The sequence below is a fragment of the Chenopodium album genome, chromosome 10 (genome assembly GCF_948465745.1).
Source record: "Chenopodium album chromosome 10, dcCheAlbu1.1, whole genome shotgun sequence".
NCBI lineage: Eukaryota > Viridiplantae > Streptophyta > Magnoliopsida > Caryophyllales > Amaranthaceae > Chenopodium > Chenopodium album.
This window is the reverse complement of record NC_137843.1, coordinates 57413849-57436467: the sequence shown is the minus strand read 5'-3', so window position 1 is coordinate 57436467 and position 22619 is coordinate 57413849. Positions and strand designations below refer to the sequence as shown.

Sequence of the window (22619 nt, the reverse complement as noted above, 5' to 3'; positions counted from 1 at the left end):
ATTTTTGCTATTGTGAGATTAAAGATATTTACGGTCAAAGTTGGGTAAAAAATTACATCGATTTACGAAACAGGAACATCATTATGAAACGGAGGGAGTAATATACAATTAATTGCGAAAAGGGTACACATAGACTACATAGACAAATGTTTTTATTGGCTAATGCAGTTGGCCCACTTGGTCCCACCCCAATATTTTTGAAAATGTCGTTCTAAAAATTTTGCAAATGAAAATTTTGAATTTCGAATTCAAAATTTAAAAATAATTGTACTTTTGGCGGTGAATATTTGCGAAAAGAGACTTAGGAGGGGCGACGGTGGTGGCTTTAAGGCGATGGTCGACGAACGGTGGCTTTAAGGCAATGGTTAACGACGGTGGCTTTAAGCTGAGTAAGGTGGCTTTAAGGCGAGGATGGACGACGGTGGCTTTAAAGCAAGGTTGGACGACGGTGGCTTTAAGGCGTGGACGACGGTGGCTTTAAGGTGAGGGTGGACGACGGTGGCTATAAGGTGAGTAAGGTGGTTGAGAGGAAATGAAGGGCCGATAGTCGACACATTGAGAAATTGATGTGGTTTAGAGTATGAATGAGGGTCGGCGAAATCATAGGTGATGTGGTCCATAAGATGGTCTAGAATAATGGAGGGTGAAATAAAAGGTGCCGACGAGCGAGCGAAAGAGACGACGGTGACCAAATGTATTGTTGTAGTATTGAAATTGTTTTGAAAAATTTTGTAATTCATCATTTGTATTATTTTAGTATCAAATTTATTGTTTTAGGAGTATATGTATTATATTAGTATGAAAAAAAAAAAGAATGTTTTATTTTCAAAATTAATATCAAAGTCTTAGTTGTAGTATAATAAATGACAAAAAATGTTATGATGTATGTTGGTCAATTTTGTTAATGTAATTCTTAGATGTGGTTGTATAATATGTGATTTTCAACTTGAAAATGAAAAGAGTTTGTGAATGTAGATAACAATTAGTGAATTTAGAAAAAATTAATTGTTGTAGAACTTTCAACAGATGAATTCTCTTTAACTATAGTAATTGAAAACATTTGAGAAGAAACAGTGGGTGTTAGGGGTGTCTCGTTCGGTTTTCGGTTTGGATTAAGGCCAAATCCAATCCGATCCGAAATATAATTAGGTTTTTCATTTTTCAATCCAACCCGATCAGAATTATTTTTTTCAATCCAATCCGAATTAAAATTCGGTTATTTGGATCCGATCTGAAAATCCGAATTAAAATACGTTAATTTATCTTCTTTAATAAATAGACTAATACGATAATATAAATTAAAAATGCAATTATAAAAATAATATTTTGTCCAATACAATTCTTAAAAATAATACTTAGTTCAGCTCCTACTTCTCTTATAAAATATTCATTCGAGTTCAGTTCAATTCAGTTCAGTTTAGGTCAGTGCAGCTCTAATAAGTCCAGTTCAATTCAGTTCAGCTGATTTCAATCAATGAGAACATGCCCTTAGTGTAATATATAAAACCATTGGAACTTATTTTACCTAATTAGAATTTATTGTAACTTACTAGACCTTATTTTACCTATTGAAACTTAAGGTCCAAATTGTTCACCTTATTCTAAGTTATATAAGGTGTATTAATGTTTAAGGGGGTGTTCTATTCACTTCTTTTCCGCTTATAAGAAATTATCTGCACTAGTTACACTTTACTAAATCTTATTTTAGTTGTAATTTAATCTTGGGTTCTCTTATCAGAACTTATTAAACCTGAATTGAACTTATTTGAACTAAGGGTGTGTTCTATTCACCTAATTTTGACTTTTCTGAACTTATTAGACCTTATTCAAACTTATTTTAGTTGTAATTTGTACTTGGGTAACTCTTTTCTAAACTTATTAAATTTGTACCAACAAATGTGAACTTCTTACAGGTGGAATAAGTGAAAATAAGGTATACTGAACATACCCTTAATTGAACTTATCTAAGCTTGTTACACTAGAAAGACTTGAAAAGAAGGTGATAAAAAAAAAATTCTTAAGCTCAGTTAAGTGTAGATATGTTAAATTTATTAGTTTAGGAAAAATATCTTCTGATATCTAGTTACTCAACTATTTTATTATACTTTATTAAACTTATTGGAAGTTATTAGACCTTATTTATATTCATTAGACCTTATTAAAGACCTTTATGAACTTATGAGACGTTATTGAACTTATTAGAACTTATTAGATCTTATTTATGTTATCACAACGTATTGTAGTTTTTTGAAGTTATAAGACTTTATTTATACTAATTAGAGCTTATTAAAGTTATTGCAATTTATTAGTCCTGAATAACCTTATTGTAATTTTACTTATTTTTATAAGGAACAAAATTCTAATTTGTATAATGTGAAGGCAACTAGCTTGAAATAAGATTTGTATAAGGTGTATAAGGTGAAGACATATATGAATATAGTATTTTATATTTTTGTAAAAAGTAAGAGTTACCTACTCTCTCTGCATTTTAAATAAGTATTATACTTATCAAATGCGGCCGTGTTTTAATAGGTGGTATACTTTCATTTTTTGCCAAAAACTACAATTTAATATTAACTCTTTCTCTTTCATGGTCACCGCTTTAACCCAATATTTTTTTTTTGTAACACAAATTTTTATACGCGGCCTGTTGTACCGTGCGATAGGGGTTACTTGAATTTTTGGGTCATGGATTACTTGATTTTTTTGGGTTACTTGAGTTTATCGGTCAGAGGTTACTTGAGTTTTCCGGAGTTACTCGAGTTTCTTGGACAAGGGTTACTAGAGTTTTCGGGCTTACTTGAGTTTCTCGGTCAGGGGTTAGTCGAGGCATATATTTTTTAAAAAAATTGAATACATACACCATTTATTATTTTATTTTTAAATAATTGGTCCAGTTTTGTTTTTGTCCGATTTTTTGAGTGTTACAGTTTCTATAATTTTTCAAGTTACTCTATTTATATAAATTTTACTGATTTACTAAGCATAATGTTATGGAATTTAACAACGTTAAAATGTTTTAATTTCACTAATGATGTCATATAATATGGTTTTGAAAAAAAAAAAAAAATATATGCTACTAATCATAATTTAATAAAATATGGTTAATTTTTAGCAATATCCGCCAACATAGATATTTTATAATTGCAACCCAAATTCACAACATTAATTGTAGTCGTCGAATATTAGAAAATAAGTGCTTAGTTTACAATTTTTATTTACTTATTTTACAATTTTTATTTATTATGGAGTAGGAGTAAGTAATTTTTATTTTCCTATTTCATATTTATTTTCTTAGATTTTGTAAAGATTTACAAGCATGATTGACAAGACTACTCTCTGGTTTCATCAGCTACTTCCTTCTCTCACCTCTTTCACTTTGAATTTGCACTTCTCACCGAGGGTTTTTAGAAAGGCAAAGCGATTTGGTATGGTGGTCGGCTACATAATGGATTGATGGATCAATTAGGTGATTGTAATCCAATTTACAACCACGTACCTACATCTTTGCATTTACTAAACGAGCATTAATAAACACTTTGCATCCTTTAACGTTTGACCCTTTGCTCTATTTACACCCCCTCCCCCATTTTACATTTAAATCTTATTCATTGCATCATATGGTACATTGTCTCATACTTCCCTACCCCTGTTCAAGTAACACCGTCGTTCTTGTACTCATCCATTAGTTTGCTAGTTTCAATGAAGAACATAAAACCCTTTTTGAAAGCATAGTTGTGGCAAAATTGGGCATACTCTTCTCCGAATACAAAGGTCATTCCAACTTCTGGATCATTTGCTATTCCCCGATCCTCTTCTTCACAGTCCTCAAACACCTCATTTAGATCAATGATTCTTTCCAAATTGCCCTCCACATTTGCCATTACACTACAACCCAACCCTGCATAGCACAATTAAACTCATAAATTATTCCCTACTATAATTATATTATGTACATCTAATAATACATAATTATACCACTATAATTATATTCATACTAAAAAAATTAATATCTCACTGAAATTGTTTAAAAATAATTTTAAAAACTCATGAGAAAGGTACATTATACATTATTAACTAGAAAACACAAATTCCAAAATTTTATCAAAAATAAATCCATGGATTCGAATTCCATTGCAAAACTAAAAGCATATCTTCTTCAACCCTTATAACTTCAAACCAATTATATTTCCTTGTAAAAACCATTTTCATCAAATATAACATATTTCCTAATTTACTCGCTACAGCTATGTCAAATCAAGAGAAAAGCTTTCAATTATACATTTTAAACCTGATCAATTGATAAAAAAACTTACCGTCAATATCGCCCAATAATGTTTTGAACTTCTTACTTCAGCTTTGATTCAACGAATGACTAGAACTTCATTGGCCATTACCATAGAAATTGTTTCTAAAAGTACATTACATACCTTGGTCAAGGAAGTAATATTTTTTAACAAAATGGCGCCATAATTTCATCCTTTACCGCTGCTCTCTTCTTAGGCGGGAATCTCACACCTTTTTACCGCTTAACACTCCCGCTCAACTCTCTTTCTTTCTTTTTTAAGAACTTTGACGTGTCGCAATTTCATTGGATGTCTATGTGGGGCTACACATAGACTAAGTCTACGTGTATCAGCTCCCCAATTAATTGTGTTCTTAATATTGTTATTATTTTTTTAAAAATAAGTGACTTGTAGGTTGTGTGGTGAGAATACAGTTTCAATTGTATCTAGCATTATATGATAGGACTAACTAGAGTAGAGATATGTAGTACGTATGGTGGTTGATGAGTTCATTAATGCACAAAATCATGCTTAGCTTATCATAATTCATAAACCAATCAAACTATGGCCAATTCGATATAGGCTTGGGTATGATTGAGCCGACTCAAATTTGAAAATATAATTATAATTTGCATATTAGAGATTAAATTGGTGGTGAGCAATGCAGATGAGAAGTTAGGAAGAATAACAAATCGATCTTTCCACTCCACCGATGAGCACTTGCTTGGAAATTCCAAAATGGAACATATAAACGTTAAATTTAATTGATCTTAATGATTTAAACTAAAACTTATATGTACTTGCGAGTTTTTATTATGTCTATGTCCTTTTATAAATATAATTATATCTTTCATTGTTGGTATCGATCAATTTGTATCTATATCTATTTCAAATCTCAATGCAAACATATCTTCAATTTACTACCCCAATCAAGAGGACAAATTGTACATCATATATCTGGTCCTAAGGAATATAGAAATAGGAATTTAGCATTACAGTTGGATATAAGTTAAGGTTTCCACTGTAACTTTTAGCAAAAAGAAGGAATAATAGGAGGCTAAATTTGGGAAGTATGAGGATAATTTGAGCAATTCGTGCAATTCCATACAATTTAAGAGCAATGTCTGATGCACATTTGAGATTGAATGCATGGTTGATGGTGACAATCCATTTTCCTCGTTATGGTTCTCCCTAATGCCATTTTATGGTCGACTATAACTATCTCTTTTATTCTTAGTAATCTAAAGATCGAATAATTCTCAATTCATCTAGTTTAGCGTTAGATCTATAAAAGCTCGGTATACATATGATGAAATAATAACACATGAAATTATGTGTTATTATAATTATAAAAAATAATTTAGTACAGGAGAATAGTTAAAACATTCATTTTAATCCATATTCACTTGCTTTATAAATCATTCTCATCCCACTCACCAAACAACTCATAAGGCCCGTCCCATAACTATATTTTACCATTTCAAAGAAGCATTGCTTTCAAGTTTCAAGAAATGAATTAAAGAATTTAGTTTGTAAGAGGTCTCATTTATGAAATATATTTGAGTATACGTGATATTGATTTTGATAACTCCTTATAAAATAATTGATAAACATGTTCATTTTAAAATTACTAAACTAGAATCAACAATTACAAAGATCAATTGAGTTTATAAAGTTTATTATTTCGAGTCTCCTCGTCAACCCATACTAATGTGCTGCTTGATACAAGTATGTGGCAATGTGACATTCATTAATGTCTTTTTTCTTTTTTAAAATTGGAAATAATTCTAGGTACTTTTGTGAGAAGTTTAACAATTGACATTCTTGGAACTTTTGTTAGAAGTTTGACAAAGAATATTTTAATTAAACCAAAAAGGTAAAATTCACTCAAAAAAATAAATAAATAAATAAATAAACAATAGCAAAAGCAAACTACAGTGTATTCCTAATTAACTTAATAAGGCTTTCTTGATGAGATAAACTCAACATGGGGCTCAAGAAGAAGAGAAACAAAGTTCCAAAAAATTTACAATTGGCAATCTTATAAAATCTCTTTGCATGGACCCTGTTGTTAGACTAGCCAATTTTCTTTAATCTCACAACTGGGATTTTGACTTTTTTTTTAACCTGTTATATGTATAACATCACTAAACTTTTGCCGTGACTTAGTGAAATTTATGAGGAGTATCTTATTATTAAAGTTCTGAATCTCAATAAATTACTTTTGGAATTAGTCCAGATCATATTAATTCAAATATTGATCGACAAGGATAGTTTATAATATACTCTATAAGAAAAAATAAATAAATAAATAAAAAATTAGCAAGATTACAAATGACAGTATATAAAGTGTTACTCATATTCTAAAAACAAGAGGGGGGAGGAGAGGGATACTTGTACCTTATACTCTAACACTACCCGTCTGTTATTATTTGCACCGTTAGTTTATTTACGACTTAAAAAAACATATACATTCTACGTTTTTTAATACTTACTCGATAAAACTTCTCTAAAATGAAAATGGCTAAAATGTCACAATACTTGAAATACACTATATATGAAAAATTATTTCGAGAAAAAGTTGTACTATTTCTCTTATTAAAAGTAGATCATGGCCCAATTAATTATTTTTCTAACAACCTCTCACACGCAAACTCTACTTTTCTTAAATACCATGAAAAAATATATGTTGCAATTATTTAAAAATAGTGGAAGTATATGTATGACCTTTAATTTGTTAATTGTGTATTAGTAACTATTTTTTTAAAATTGAAACAATCTTACGAAATTCCATATACTACGTAATTATACTTTGTCTATTTATCAATGAAAATCTATGATTAAAGTTGTAATTAGAGTTGAGATGGAGGGAGTATGAGATATTTATTGAAGTAAATAACTTTAAAAAATAAATGATTGAATGGATATAAAGAACGAGGAGAAGAAGACCTCTTTTTTACGGCAAAACAAGAACAGAGGTAAAAAAAAAAAAGGCTCTGATACCATGTATGAGTATTGGGATGAAATACGACTCACCTTGATTAGGGAGCCCTGTCGCTTATATATAAAATAAACAATACATGACCTAAATAATGATATGACGTATTCGTCCTTATACCCTAAGAGAAAATTGTTTATTATATGTAACAAATTATATTTACGTAAGGTATAAAAAGTAAATGCATCAACTATTACGATTTTCTGAATTATTCATGAAATGTCTCCAATGAAGAATGAAATATTTACTAAGATTTTTCTACAATATGATAATTTATTTATTTATTTATTTATTTTTTTAAGGTAAGGATGGAGAAGGACCTTGATCAAATTTCAATCCTTACGTTTTTATTTATCAGATACTTACGAGTTAGGTAAGGGATCCTCACGCTCAAACTGTCTTTTGTGGGGATTAAACCCCAACCTCGAGGTTGAAAGATGCAATTTTTATTACTAGACCACCTCGAGGTTGGAAGGTGCAATATTTATCACTAGACCAAGCCTAACTTGGTAGACATTAATACATGATGGTTGATTGATAGTCGCAAGTTTTTGCATACACCCCATCACAATAATATCATTGTAATATAAACATATACTTGCAATTAGTCACAGAGAAGAGTTGATAGTCGCAAGTTTCATATTAAGGGTCTGTTTTCTTCAGCTTAATTTCAGTTCAGCTCGGTTCAATTTCAATCAGTTCAGTTCAGTTCAATTTCAATCAGTTCAGTTCTCAATTTCCTTCTCTCGTAAAATATTCATTTCAACTTTATTCAGTTTAGTTCAACTCCAATCAGTTTAGCTCAGTAAATCAGAACGTGCCCTAAAATCAGTTAATGATAGGAAAAGTAACTCCAATTCTATACCTTTAGCTGTTCTTTCACTTCTCATTTTTCAATGTGAGACTATTCACAAATGAACTACAATTGGCTTCAACACAAAACATACATACTTTATACAAGCTGATTCTGTTTTCATCAATATACATTATGACTTTTTTAGGTACATGGGGTTCTTAGGACCTGTTCTTTTTAGCTTAATTTCAGTTCAGTTAAGCTCTTAATTTCTTTCTCTCATAAAATATTCATTTCAGCATATTCAGTTTAGTTCAGTTCAGTTCAATTCAGTAAATCAGAATAACCCTTATTTCATTGCACATTATTTAGGTTCGTTTAAATGTAGATATCATTAATTGTATAATTGAAGACGAATAATTAAGTATGAATCAGTTTCACTTTGTCATTTTTCAAGTGCGAAATTCCAAATACAAGAAAAAATAATTCATTAGTGAACCACTTGAAGATTGGTCCAAAAAAGGATTAGAATAAGTTTGAAAAACGTTACTCCGTACTAGTAAAGTTAATTGTGTCGTCTCAATTTATGAACAGTAAAATTACAAGGTGTAGTCACATCCTACAACTGGTAGACGCGCAAGAATTCCACTCGCTATAAAAACTTGGTGTGGGAGAAAGGGAGCAGTTTGTGTCGCCGACCCCTCCAAACCCAAATGGCCCTCAAATCACCTCTCACCAAATCAAATCATCAATTTTGTGTGAGTGGTAGTGAGTTTAGCAGCTACAGTACATAGAAAGCAATCAATCAACTACTAGTAGTAGCTTTTAGCTTAATTAGCTAATCAATCGCTTCTTATCCAATTCATATCTTGTTCTTTTGAGTTGAACTACGGAGTAAAGTAGAATTAAAGTAGAAAAATGAACTAAACTAAGCTAAGTTGAAATGAACATAATTGAAAATAAATCTAAAAAAACCGTGGCTTAAGACTCGGCTCACTTGCTAAACAAAGATTTGAGTTTTATGTCTTACCACTTCAGGGTACTTAAATATCAAAATCCTTTAACTATCCTTCCGTTTATTTCAAAGTGTCTGACCTATAAATATTGGATCAAACAATTACTATATAATACGAGACTATGACCCTATTATTTTGAGCTTTAATTTGCAGAGCAGAGTAGGGCAAGATAAGTGTCGGCAGAGCATAACAGAACAGATTTCACCAGAGTATAGCAGAACACAGCAGCTCAGAAGAACAAGGCTTATGCGTACTGAAAATCTGGCCAAGGTTTTTCTCCCATCACATCTTGATAATTGTTACTTCCTCCATTCTTTTTTACTTGACCCGCTTTGACTTTTACACTATTCACGACCCCTCCTTTAACTGTCTTTTGTGGACAATATGTAATAAAAAAACATATTCATGTGAGATATTTTTGAATCCATCTCAATACGTACTATCATAACACTACTTCCGTTTCATATTATTTGCAACGATTAGACATTTTTCCTAATGTCAAATCGTTGCAAATAATATGAAACAGAGGTACTTCATAACTTTATAATTTTTACTTATGCAAAATTAAAGTTATTAATCGTTAAACTTTTACACTGCCAAGCGTAATAAAAGAAAAAAGTCAAATAAAAAAGAATATAGGAAATATTATACTTCGTAATACGGAGTACAATACAGCTTCACCACAGCAATAGCAGTGTACGTATACTACGCACCTACCTGATGGGTGAGCTATGAGACGTGACATGATTTGATATGATTTGTTCCGGACCGGTAAGCCAACGGCAGTATTCTTTTTTAGCCATTTCCCTACAACCAACGTACGTACAACTTGTCATCATTCAATTCTTTTTATTGCTTCACCGTTGAATGTTTCTATTTAAGGGAACTTGAAACTTGTATCATGATAAATACTCTTTAATTAAATGGATATATAAGGGTTATGAATAAGAATTACTTGAGAACTAAAAATAGCTAAAAGTATGTATATTTATGGCGTTCTATCGGTCATATTTTTTCTTAAAATGAAAATGAAAAAAGGTAGACCAGTCATGATTACAGATAATGTGGTGAATAAGGGCTATTTTAATTTACTTTGTAGTAATAGAGATAAGTTCATACTAAAGACTCGTTTGGTTCGTACAAGGGAAGCGGAATGGAATCAACAAAGGGAAAGGAGGAGAAAGGAAAGCTAATCCCTCATTTTTGTATTATTGTTTGTTTTACATAAACAAAGGGAATCACATTTGCAACCACCACTACACCACCACTTTAGCCACCACCCTTCTCATGACCTACCACCGTCTCCCCTGTGCCCTGTCGCCCACCAATTTTGATCTAGTTGCTTGATTTTTTAAATTTGTTAGATCTAGTTGCTTGATTTTTTGGTGGTTTTCATGGTGGATCTAGAGGTTTTGGAGATATGGATGATGGTTGTGTCGAATTGGGTGAGGTGGCTTTACACAGAAGGTGGGTATGGGTGGTGGTTGTGTTGAATTGTGTCAAATTCGGTATGATTGTTTTCGAGGAGGGTGGTTTTGGGAGTTTTCGGTGGGGTGATTTTCAGGGAGGGTGCGTGGGTTTTTTCGGGTGGGTTTAGGGTGATTTGGGTGGGCGGTGATGTTGGTGAAGTTGGGTCAGTTGATGGTGGTGGTGTTGACGGTTGGGCGGTGGTTTTTAGGGTTTTTGAGGGGATTGGGGGAGTTTTTCGAGGGAGGGGATCTCCGGCTAGGCACGGGGGAGCTCCGACAATGGGCGGGGAGATCCGGTGATGGACGGTGGAGGTGCGGCGATGGTGGCTGGGTGGTGGGGATAGGGTAGGATGGCGGTGGCTGGTTTGGATATGGTGGTGTTGTGGTGGCTTATGAAAGGGAATGGAAAAGTCTAGGGGAGTGGGGAATGAAGTTGGAACGATTTGGAGTAATGGAGAGGGTAAAAGGTAAGGGAAAAAATGTCTAACAAACAACAACAAAGGGAATCAGGGCAGTTGATTCCCATTCCCTTTGATGAATACCCGCAACCAAACGTACCCTAAGTATTTAAGTTAAATAGATTGACAAATATATATTGAAATAAGTGAAATAAATAACCTTTAATAGCGCTAAATAACATATATATGGAATTATGGAGTATGATTTGTCATCATTTATCAACTTATTATTGCATTAGAGCAGAGTAATGTATCTGATGCCTTTACAAGTTTACATGCATGATTGTTAAAATAACACAAATAGCAAAGAAAAAAAAAAAACCTACATGCAGGCTAGTTCTTATAGTGTGTGTAAGAACTTGAAAAATGAAAATATGTAAAGTGGATAAATTAAATACAAAGGGATTATTCTTCTCAGCAAAATTTGATATCTATTTTAATATTCATTTATAAGTTTATAACTTGTAGTAAGAATTTAATAGATAAACCTCATAGATCTCAAATAATAATTCAAAATTGTTTATAAAAAAGAAACTCAGTGTTTGAATTTCATAATATTTTAAAAATAAAACCCAAAATCATATTAAATTTATAAATTTGAATTTAAACATAAACTCAAATACATATGTTATAAGTTTAATTCCAATCTTCACCAAAAAAAAAAAAAAAAAAAAAGGTTTAATTCCAACATTCGAATTTATATTAAGCATTCTACAAATTGATAGCCTAACATTTATCAAATTGACCCTTAAAGAAAATTATTGGTTGCACCTTGCTTATGGAGTTTTGAAGCTATGATAAATTATAAACAAAAGAAAAATTTCTACACATCTTAAGACTTCAACGTCAATATGATCTTTATGATTGACAATAATACTCCGTAATTGCCACAAAATCCTAATCTACTAGTTGATATAGCTCCTCCAATAGTCCCATCTGTCTAAATTTCTAATCCCCAAGTCCATATAAGTTTATCATGGTACTATGGTGGAGTTACTATAATATCATTCCTAATACCCTTCCTAATCCGCAATACTTATAAAGCTGTAATTACTAAATTTTTTGTATGTGTATGGGGGATTGACAAATTAAATGATCTTATTTTGTTGAAAAATGATAAACATATAAGCCAATTAAGGAAATATTAAGGACAAATAAATATTAGTTATATTGAGTTATACCTGATTTTATTATAAGTTACTAATTTTATTTCATTTTAAAAAGTCTATCTAATATTTATATGCAACTCTTAAAATTACATAAGTACATATATCATTGCCTAAACTAAAATTTGATGACAAAATATGAGAGAGTAATATTTTCTTTTACAATTGACCTACAATTGCAAAGGCTAGTGGAAATTGTACCCAACCTCGAGGTTAAAATTGTTCAATCCTATTAGACCAATACTTTTGTTAGTCAAAGGGGGTAATAGCTACTCTTTCCCTTTTAATCACTTTCCTAAATGCGTTTATACTCCAATAAATAAGCAACGGTAAGCAACGGTAAAAAGGAGTTGTGGTAAAATAATTTTTTTTTTTTTTGATGTAAAATAATTTAGAGGTAAAATCTTTTTAAAATAAGATGTTGTAGGGGAGTGGGCCCCACATTAATTAGGCTCAAGTCCCTATATCATTTAAAAATAAACCTAATAAGGGGCCTCGGTACGGTGCAACATGCACAAAAGATAGACCTCTCCAATTGCAGGTAAAGGCTACACATACAATTGTTGTATGTGGGTCCTACATACAACAACAATTATGTTACTAAAAAATCTACAACGTTACTAAAAAAGTATATTAGGTCATCAATAAATATAAGTTGGGTTTTTCTACGCAGTAACCCTGTTTTTTTTCACTTTTCTACGTTGTGCCCCAACATATATGACTTTCTACACGGTAACCCCAATATAATTTTTGTTTCCATACGGTAACCTTGCCGTTATCCTGCCGTTAAAAAATTCCGTTAGTGGGGCCCACTCTCCATTTATTAATATTATTTTTATCGAATTGGTATTCCGTCAAAGGTTTTGGGGGCTATTTTGGCCCTTAGGGGTCCAAATTGAGTTCAGATTTGGCAAAAAAATAACGTAGATGCCTCGTTTTGCTTATTAAGAAATGTCTCGATTTACGTGTTAACATTTAAACACACAAACGAGGCATCTACGTTATTTTTTTGCCAAATCTGAGCTCAATTTGGAACCCTAAGGGCCAAAGTAGCCCCCAAAACCTTTGACGGAATACCAATTCGATAAAAATAATATTAATAAATGCAGAGTGGGCCCCACTAATGGAATTTTTTAACGGTAGGATAACGGTAAGGTAACCGTATGGAAACAAAAGGTATATTGGGGTTACCGTGTAGAAAGTCATATATGTTGGGGCACAACGTAGAAAAGTGAAAAAAAAACAGGGTTACTGTGTAGAAAAACCCATATAAGTTTATTACTAGAGATAATAACGCCCTATTCAACGATACTAATTAATGAAGAGAAATGTTATTTTGTATACAATGTATAATTTGCTAATGAAAAGCTTTTATTATACAAATATACATTATTATACTATGAGATATCGTGAAATTATATATTATTCAATTTGTATAAAAAACAGATGTCCTCACTAAATAATGACGTTGACTAGGGCCTTATTATTTCTAGACTTAAACTTATATTTATTGATGACCTAATATATTTTTTTAGTAACGTTATAGATTTATTTGGTAACATAATTGTTGTTGTATGTGGGACCCACATACAACAATTATATGTGTATCATTTCCCCCAATTGCGTGGCATTTCAAACAAATATCAATACTCAAAAAATTAATTAATCAATTTATTATTTTTATTTTCTATTTATTTTATAAGGATTTTCTCACAAGTTTGACATAAACATCGCAATTATGTCATGTATCTAGAGAGAGAAAGCGTTATCTATAGCTAGAGAGAGAAAGAGTACTTTTTGCAAAATGGTAAGAATGTTGGAAGCATGGAAGCAAATCAAAGGCCAAGAATGGCGGCAACCATTTCTTTAATTTTCTCTATTTATTAATTCATTTCCCTTCTTTCTTCAACCATTTCACAAAACCCCCAAATCTCAAACACTTTCAAAAAACTTAAAGATTGAATTTTTTGTTCTTTCTTTAAAAGCAAGTTTCAATCTTTCCTCTTATAGAATAGAAACTCAAAAAACTTGAAGATTGAATTTTTATTTTTTTTGGGGAAAAAAAAAAATTGAAGCATGATAAAGAATTCTGAAACTGGTGAACAAGTTGTAGTAGTTGAGTTGGGTCTGAAACTGAATCAGCAAGATCAGGACCGTTCATTTCTGAACAATCAAAGAAGAAGATATGATCATGATAATAATGGTGGTGATGGAGATGGTGGGCCCAGATGTAATGGGTACAATAACATGATGATCAGTGATAATCCACTTGTATACTGTAGTCCTGTTGTAGCTGATAATTCCCCTTCTTCTGTTCATTCTTCTTCTACTTCTACTTCTACAACTACTGGTGTTGTAAGAGGGTTGCAGCAGCCTTTTGATGTTTCTTCATATTATACTTCTGCAAATCCTTTCTACAAATCCTCAGGTAATTTTTTGTTTACTTTTTTACCCTTCTTTGTTCTGTCTTATGAATTCATAGAAAAAAACAGCATTTTTTTTTTGTACATTTGTTGACTTTATTGTTGTTTTTCTGTTGAAAAGATCAGAACTTTAGAATGTTTTTCTGGGTTTTTTCTTACTGCTTAAAACAGAGCAATTTTGGGTGATAATTACTTATTTGAACAGAGCAAGATCCAATTTTTAATTGTTCCCACTTATCAAGATTAGATTTTTAACACTTTTTCAAATTCAATTTTGTATTTTAATCTAACTCTTACTGTCTTGATTACAAAAACGAAAACTTTACAAATTTGTCTGTTCTCAAATATCGATAAAATTTTACTGAAAACAGAGCAATTCACCCATTTTTGGTATAATTGTGTTTATTTGTAAATTAATATTGAGAAAATGTAAATGAGTGCAGTTGGAATGGCTACAGAAACAATGGGGTTTCCATTTACAGCAACACAATGGAAAGAATTGGAAAGACAAGCAATGATTTACAAGTACATGATGGCATCTCTTCCTGTTCCTCCTGATCTTCTCTACTCTTCTTTCCCCCCCAATTTCTCTTATCCTTCCACTTTTGCCCCTGCCTCCTATTGTATGTCACTTTCTTCCCTAATTATTTTTCTATCGCTTGTTTTTATTTATCCTTTATTTTTTTTTTACATGTACATTGATATAAATCCCCAAATCACATAAAAATCAGCTTCGGCACCAAGGTGACTTTTATGTGATTTGGGGTGACTACTGTTGTATGTAACATACATTGTATATAAGATTTTATCTACCCCAAATCACAAGAATATCAGTTTTGTACTAGTGGGACTTTTATATGATTTGGGGTGACTATATCTACGTATGTTGTTACATGTTACAAACCTTGTAATCAATATTTCTTACATCCCCAAATTACACGAAGACCAGCTTTGTGCTGGGGTGACTTCTATCAGTTCTATGTAATTTGGGGTGATTACATGTCTGTGTTGTTTGTAATACATCCGTTGTATACAAGTTTTATGTCACGCCGTATTAACATGACATGTTTTTCTTATGTTTGGTGGAAGGCCAGATATGGGAAAGTATGGGAATGGAATAAGCATGAGATGGAGTGGAAATAGTAAAGATGCAGAGCCAGGAAGGTGTAGAAGAACAGATGGAAAGAAATGGAGGTGCTCAAGGGATGTAGCGCCTAACCAAAAATACTGTGAGCGTCACATGCATAGAGGACGCCCCCGTTCAAGAAAGCATGTGGAACAACAACAACAACAACAACAGCTACAGCAACAACGTCATCAACACTCTCTCTCCAATCTCTCAAACGACAACAAAGAAAAAGACAATTTTACCCCTGCTAAGAAAACTCGTTTGAGTGATGATTCCTCCTGTTTAAACCCACCTCAATGTGTTGGATCTTGTTCTAAAGCTTCCATCTTTGATCATTCTTTGGTTTCTCCTGCTAACCCTTTTGAGGATTCTAGGTGGGGTTTTCTTAATCATGATTATTATGTTTGTTTTTTGTCTAATTATTCACTTTAAATTTGGTTAAACTGTTATTATGCTAAATTATGTTTGTTTCTTGTTTTTTAGGAATTTGGGTTGGAATGATGAGCAGCAATGGAATCAATTAGTGCAGACAAACATGAATTCTAGTGTTTTCCAGCAACAATTTGAAGGAGAGCCCTTGAATTTGAACTCTCAATCTGGTTACAATCCTACTAAACCTGATGAATTAGGCTTATTAGAGAGGCCTTTGTTTGATGCTTGGTCAATGGGTATGGCAGGAAATAATAAGAACAATGGAAGTAGTAAACTTTCTTTGTCCTCATCTAATGGAGGCAATTCCAATGTTATTGATGATGAAATGTGTCAAATTCATATGGGTCTTGGCCTTATTGATTCATGGGTTTCTTCTTCCACCACACCTGGTGGCCCATTGGCCGAAGTCCTGCGGCCGGGTAATATGGCATTGTCTGATGTCAGTGAGGTGGAGTTTGTCACTCCACCGGCGACTGCAGTCTCATCACCTTCTGGGGTTCTGCAGAAAACTCTTGCTACATTTTCTGATAGCAGTGAGAGCAATAGCCCTACTACTACCACCTGCCATAACTCCAAGGCAAATTCTGATATGCCATTCCACTGGTTGAATTAGTATGGTTGTTTTTCTGTTCGAAGCGCCTTTTGAGTTGTTTAAAGGTTCAAGTAGACTGGAATCCAGGATTAGTTGGATGTTTCTTGTATCTAATCGCAGGAAATTTTGTATGCTCTTTTAATTTCATTTGTTCTTAAATGTATGTTAATGTGTATGAATTCCAACTGTAGTACTTGGTGTTCTGTTGCAGGTAATGCAGAAATATTAGATATTTTGAGTTCTAAAGAGTTCAAATATTGTTAAATATTTCCTGTTAATTTGCTGTAAAATGTCAGAAAACTCCTGCATCTCTAGAATTAAACGGAAGTTGTGAGAAATTGGATCAATCTATGATGCTCTACTTTAAACTTCAATGAAACACTAGATAAAACAAATAAACTACCAATCAAATATACAAGAATTACAGTTACAGTCAGACTTCACAGTTCAATGTCAGCTTATCTCTGCATCCTTGGAGTATTTCTGCAAGATGGAGAAGCTACCTCTTCTGATGATCCAAAAAATAAGCACCTTTTTGGAATTCCTATCCCTTCTCTCTCAGGTGTGGAAGGCCTTTGTTCTCTAGGCACACTTTGTGATCTAATTCGAGCCTTAGCAGATGCAGTGTCTGCCATGTAACTTGGCACTGCAGTGTTGTTTCTGTTAGAGCAACTCAAGCGCGGTGTCTGAGACTTTAGGTAGATTGGTTCCTGTTGTCTCATGCAACGGGGGCTAGCAGAATGAACTTGTAGATGTTTGAGTTCAGGTTGGTATGGTTTGATGGGTGTTTGAAAAGACGAATAGGGACTTAATTTGATCTGCTGGTAAGGATTTTCCTCCCTGATTTTGTGAAAACTTGACCTGCGCGCGTTTTCTACTTGATGTAATTTGATGGGGAGTCTTTGATCACAAGAGTATCTGCCTGGTCTTTCCCATCGAATTGCTTCCCTCCAATCCACAGCTCCATCTAGTTTTTCGTCTGATTCTTTCATGCGAGATTTCCACATCTGTCAATGAAACAAAAATGAACACATAGTAACTGATTTTGATCTCGTCTCATTTTCGAAAAAAGAAATAAACTAAAGCTGCAGAGTGCAGAGAAGTTTGGAACATGTGGTTGGATTGATTGGTTTGGAAGATTCCTGGGTTTGTAGCAAAAAAAAGGGGACTAATTTCTTCATGTACAAGGAATGTGAACATGTGGTAAGAGTTATCTAGATTCTAAACTTGTTTTTCTTTAATTACATCTTTAAACTAAAGCACAAAAAGCAGCATTAGTAAATTGAATCAACAGAGAAAGAAATGGAGAACCTTGTCAGAGAAGGCATAAGCAAGATCTCTTTCAGACTTCCAAACATCTTCCTGGGTCATTCCAAGGATGGAACTCGAGTCGATTTCTTTTTCAAGACTCTGAAATTCATCCCATTCGCCGTCTTTTGACTGCATTACAACATACAGGGACAAGTAAATTCACTAAAAGGTTCAAACATAAAAACATGGGAGCTGAAATTGGTTACACCCAACTAACCAGGGGAATTTTATCAGTAAAAGAACTGGAACTGAGGCTGCCCTCGCGTGAGATTGAAAGTCTACGACGTTGATCACAAACTCTCGCTTGAACTCGAAAGATAGCTTGCATACGCGTTAGAGTCAATGTTGTTCTCTTCCTCACATTGTGACCTCTTACTAATGCCTGCAGCTTTACCAGCCCTTTCAGTGCCCTTAATGCTCGTCTTGCCTGGAAGGTTTCACATTTTACACCAGTTAATCTATCAAACCCATGTGTTGCATGGACTAAAACATGACAAACAATAAGAGTATCAATATACATTTATCTAAGGTGGTTAGATTAGAAACTTTCTTACATCACACTGTAAAAAAATTCACCCTCATTTCCAGTAAAATCAGTTTCAGTGCACTTAAAATAAGCGAAGAGACAGGGCTTTGTTTAATCCTGATAATTCCAATAGAAAGCACAATGATAGTTTAAAAAACAACTTAACCTTGAGCCATGAACCTAATTACATAGATTTCTCAGCCACAACAGAAATTTGTCAGAAAGGCGCGCACTTTGTAGTAATAACAAAACAATGAATCAGTAATTCAATTGATTCTACAACACAAAATTACCTTGATTTTGGTTCAAACACACAAGATAACACCAAGTCAGAAAAATAATGACAACATTAAAAATTCTGTGCCAATAAATTTCCACAATTTTCAAGACTGAAGAAAAAAATGAAGCAATTTAGACTTCAGCTTCAGCATGCACACTAAGAACCTCAAACTACTAGTTTTTGAAGTCTTACCACATTCAGTAACATCAGTAAAGACACTACATATGCAAACCTATTTCAGGTGATAAAAGAGCAAAGAAATGCTAGGGGAAATTAGAGGGCCCCAACCTACCAGATATCCTCTGAAGGCTTTCTGAATGATAACAGCAGCTTGATTTTCTTTGACCAAAATGCATGGTCTAGTCTTCCTGATAAACTCAACCGCGGCCTGAGCTGTCGCGACTGCTGCCTCAGCAGCGGCAGCAGTCGCCATTGCCACCTCGATGGCATTCTTTCTTTCCTCCTCGGCAGTCACACTTGGTGTTCCAATACCAGCATTTTCACTAGCATGACTCTTAATATTTGTAACCTTGGTCCCGTCATTTGTGTTTAAAGGTTTTCCAAACATCCACCTACGCTTTCCTCTTCTCTGCTACAACATCAAATGCAACAACACAATAATTAAAAAAAAAAAAAAAAAAAAAAAACACTACAAAAATAATTAACACAAACTAAATATACAAGAATAAAAATGATCACCTTTTCTTGTTCCTGTTGCTCAAGATCTTCACTTCTACAACTTCTCTTATCACTATTGTTCTGTTTATCTTTACTAGGAGACCTAAACGCCTTCTTCACCGCGCTAAACCACGAAGAACTTCCACCATTCTTCCCCATACTTAGAATAAATTGATTGCCTGAAGTAAAACTTTAAGGTGTATGTATGTATGTATGTATGTTATAGTAGTAACATTTGCTTAGGATGCTTTTGAGAATGATTTTGTTAGTGGTATTAAAATGCAAAAGTGGGTACAAACAAAGAAATAATTGGTGATAAGGGTATATTCATTCAAATAGAGAGAGTTAAAATAGAATTTTGTCTGAGTGATGAAAATGTGAAGGCTGTACTAAATGAAATGTCATTGTAAACTAAAATTAGGAAGCAGGTTGGTACTTGAAATATGCCTACTGTTTTAAAACAACTTCTGCACAACAAAAAAGTGCACTACTTCTTCTGTCGGGTGTTTGCTGCAAAAGGAAATAAAAGATTAAAGAAGGTTTGTGGATTTGAACAACTTTGAAATACACTAAGGTCCACTAGGGTGTACATATGTGAATTTAAAGTCACTTGTTCATATATACTACGTACTTCGTATCAATTAAAATATTATACTTGTACGTCTCCGAGTAATAATATATCGTGTTTAGAGTTTTATATATATAGGGAGATCTGATGGAGGAAGTATACTAGATCGTTGAGAATTAACAAAATTTGATTCAAAAATGAGTGAATTGTGTGTACTAATAATAATCTCATTGTGTATCATGAGTAACATATGTACCTCACTTATATGAGTGGATTAAGTGGAAGAATCATGATTTAACCACACGGTAGCAGTCAGTTATTATTATTCCCTAAATTTGAATCAATTATCATGTACTCGTAGTTTACTTTGAATGACGATGTTATGGCTAAAGAAAGTCAGATGAAGGTAGATATTGGCCTTTGGGCTCCGCTATTTATGAGGATTAGAGGTGTCAATTTGAACAATCAGATCGGTTTAATTTTTAAAGTTAAGTCATGCTAAATTTTTGTGTCCACGCAAGTCCATATCTGAATCGGATATTTTTCGGGTCGGTTTCAAATCGAGTTGGTTCGGGTGAGGTTTTGACATCTCTAATGAGGATGCGTGGTCCTTGATTTTGCATTAAATCTTTTCTTGTATCGAAATTATCTATGTTATAGATTTAGAGGCAACACTGAGTGAATCTTAATTAGACGATAGGTTGCTTGTTAATGTATATGGAGCATGTGCCTAAGGGCTTGTTCACTTCAGCTTAATTATAGTTCAGTTCAGCTCCTAATTTCCTTATCTCGTAAAATACTTCATTTCAACTCAGCTCGGTTCAGCTCAAATCAATTCAGTTCAGTTCAATTTAGCTCAATTCAGACCCTAAGTAGCTAGACGAGTTGAAGTATACCCTTTTTTAAACAACATATACAAGTGTACCACATTGATCAAAGAGTTGAACAATGTAAAAAGTTCCACCTACAAACAAATGTACGGATAAGATCATAGGAGTATAGAAGGATCAAAATCATCAAATAGAATTCTTATAGTGAGACAAATAGTTGTTTGTTTCAAAAGCAAGTTATGTCTTTTTTCTCACTAATAGTAAATAAAGAAACAGGATAAAATTAAATGAATGAGTGTATGAAAATTAAAGGTGCCTCGAGACCATTGAAGGCTGGATAAAGAAAAGGAAAAGAGAGAGAATGAACTATGCTTTAATGTCCTTTATATAAAGTACTCTTATTGAGGTATCTGATGAGAAACTCTAATGGTTTCACGTGCTGAATTTTTATTTGTGTAGCAGTATTTTTACTGTTAGTTCGAATGGTACTTGTTGCTGGATGCTAGTATAACTAGTAAGAACTATCCAAGGACAATTATATGAGTTTGCAGCATCATTCAAGTACCTATATGTTTAGTGCTTGTTTGTCTTTACGTGGTTAGTTTTGGGATCGAGATGCTGTACCATTGTAGTGCTTAGATTACTTTTCTTGCTTGTGGTGGCTGGTTGTGGGCGCTTTAGCTAGTGTAAAGTGCTATATTGTACGACTAGCTAGTCAACTAACTCATTCGGATTTAACTATAGCATTACTAGTTTAGTTTACACTTCTATCAATATAGATGTTTGTAGAAGATAATACATAGACATATTGTAGATTGTTACAAAATAAACTGATTTATCTTAATGTATAGGTGTGACATATGTTTATTACGTACGTACTCTAGACTATGGTATAAAATATTTTAAGGTTTAAATTTTTAAAAATGATTGTGCTTGTGTGTTTTTATTTTACTCAATGTTTAAATTAATTTTTTCATGTAAATGTTCTATCACAGGGTTGCCTTTTAGAAAATTTAATAGATAATAAAAACACATACTTGTATCAGTTATATGTACACTAATTACCTTATTATCTTTTCTCAAAAAAAAAAAAAAAAATTACCTTATTATCAAAGTGTTAAAATTTACAAGGGTGAATTTTGAAGTACTTTATTGTGAGTAGGGTTTTTGTAGTGACCTTGTTTTCTAGCATCTTTGTTAGGTAAAAAGGCTTTAGTAGTTAAGTTTGGCTTAAGAATTCTTACATAGGGGGTTTGTAGAGCTTAGCTCAAGAACACCAATAAGGTAATATATGATCTTGCATTAGAATTGATTAGAGTATGAAACAACAAATATATACAACCCATGTTGTCAATTGAGACGAGATAGGAGGGTAGAACATAATTGGCTAACTCTTCAACTTTCAGGCTGAATTTAGGGGTCAAATCTCACTCATTCAACTTCCTTGGTGGTTGCTCATTATAGTCATTAATTAGTTGATAGTACGACAACCAAAAAAAAAAAAAAAAAAAAAAAGACAACCAATAAAAACAAAAGTTTTCCCTACACAATTGAGATTATGAAGGGTCCTCTAGCAAGATGAAGAGAATTCCCGAATAAAAGAGAGAAAACCAGAACATACAAAACGACACCGTATAACATAAGAACCCAGAAACTTCATAGTT

The 22619-nt window shown here is 32.9% G+C and overlaps 2 protein-coding genes across 3 annotated transcripts; one reads left to right on the top strand and one right to left on the bottom strand.

Annotated features, from left to right (window-relative positions):
* The first annotated feature begins 13904 nt into the window (after nucleotides 1-13904).
* Nucleotides 13905-16955, top strand: LOC145562661 (growth-regulating factor 7-like). The gene is made up of 4 exons (XM_081623018.1): nucleotides 13905-14614; nucleotides 15053-15232; nucleotides 15704-16112; nucleotides 16222-16955. Exons 1-4 carry the CDS (start codon nucleotides 14263-14265, stop codon nucleotides 16781-16783), a joined length of 1503 nt encoding a protein of 500 aa, XP_081479144.1. The 5' UTR covers nucleotides 13905-14262; the 3' UTR covers nucleotides 16784-16955.
* An 84-nt stretch (nucleotides 16956-17039) lies between these two features.
* LOC145562662 (protein IQ-DOMAIN 18-like) lies at nucleotides 17040-20053 on the bottom strand. Of its 2 annotated transcripts, none has more exons than XM_081623019.1 (5): nucleotides 19579-20053; nucleotides 19172-19471; nucleotides 18291-18500; nucleotides 18074-18202; nucleotides 17040-17769 (listed from the first exon to the last, which is right to left on the bottom strand). In XM_081623019.1, the coding sequence occupies exons 1-5, from the start codon at nucleotides 19714-19716 to the stop codon at nucleotides 17221-17223; spliced, it is 1326 nt and encodes a 441-aa protein (XP_081479145.1). In that variant the 5' UTR covers nucleotides 19717-20053; the 3' UTR covers nucleotides 17040-17220. The 2 variants fall into 2 exon arrangements, with proteins under 2 accessions (XP_081479145.1, XP_081479146.1); XM_081623020.1 differs by having other exon boundaries at nucleotides 19172-19468.
* Nucleotides 20054-22619: the final 2566 nt, after the last annotated feature.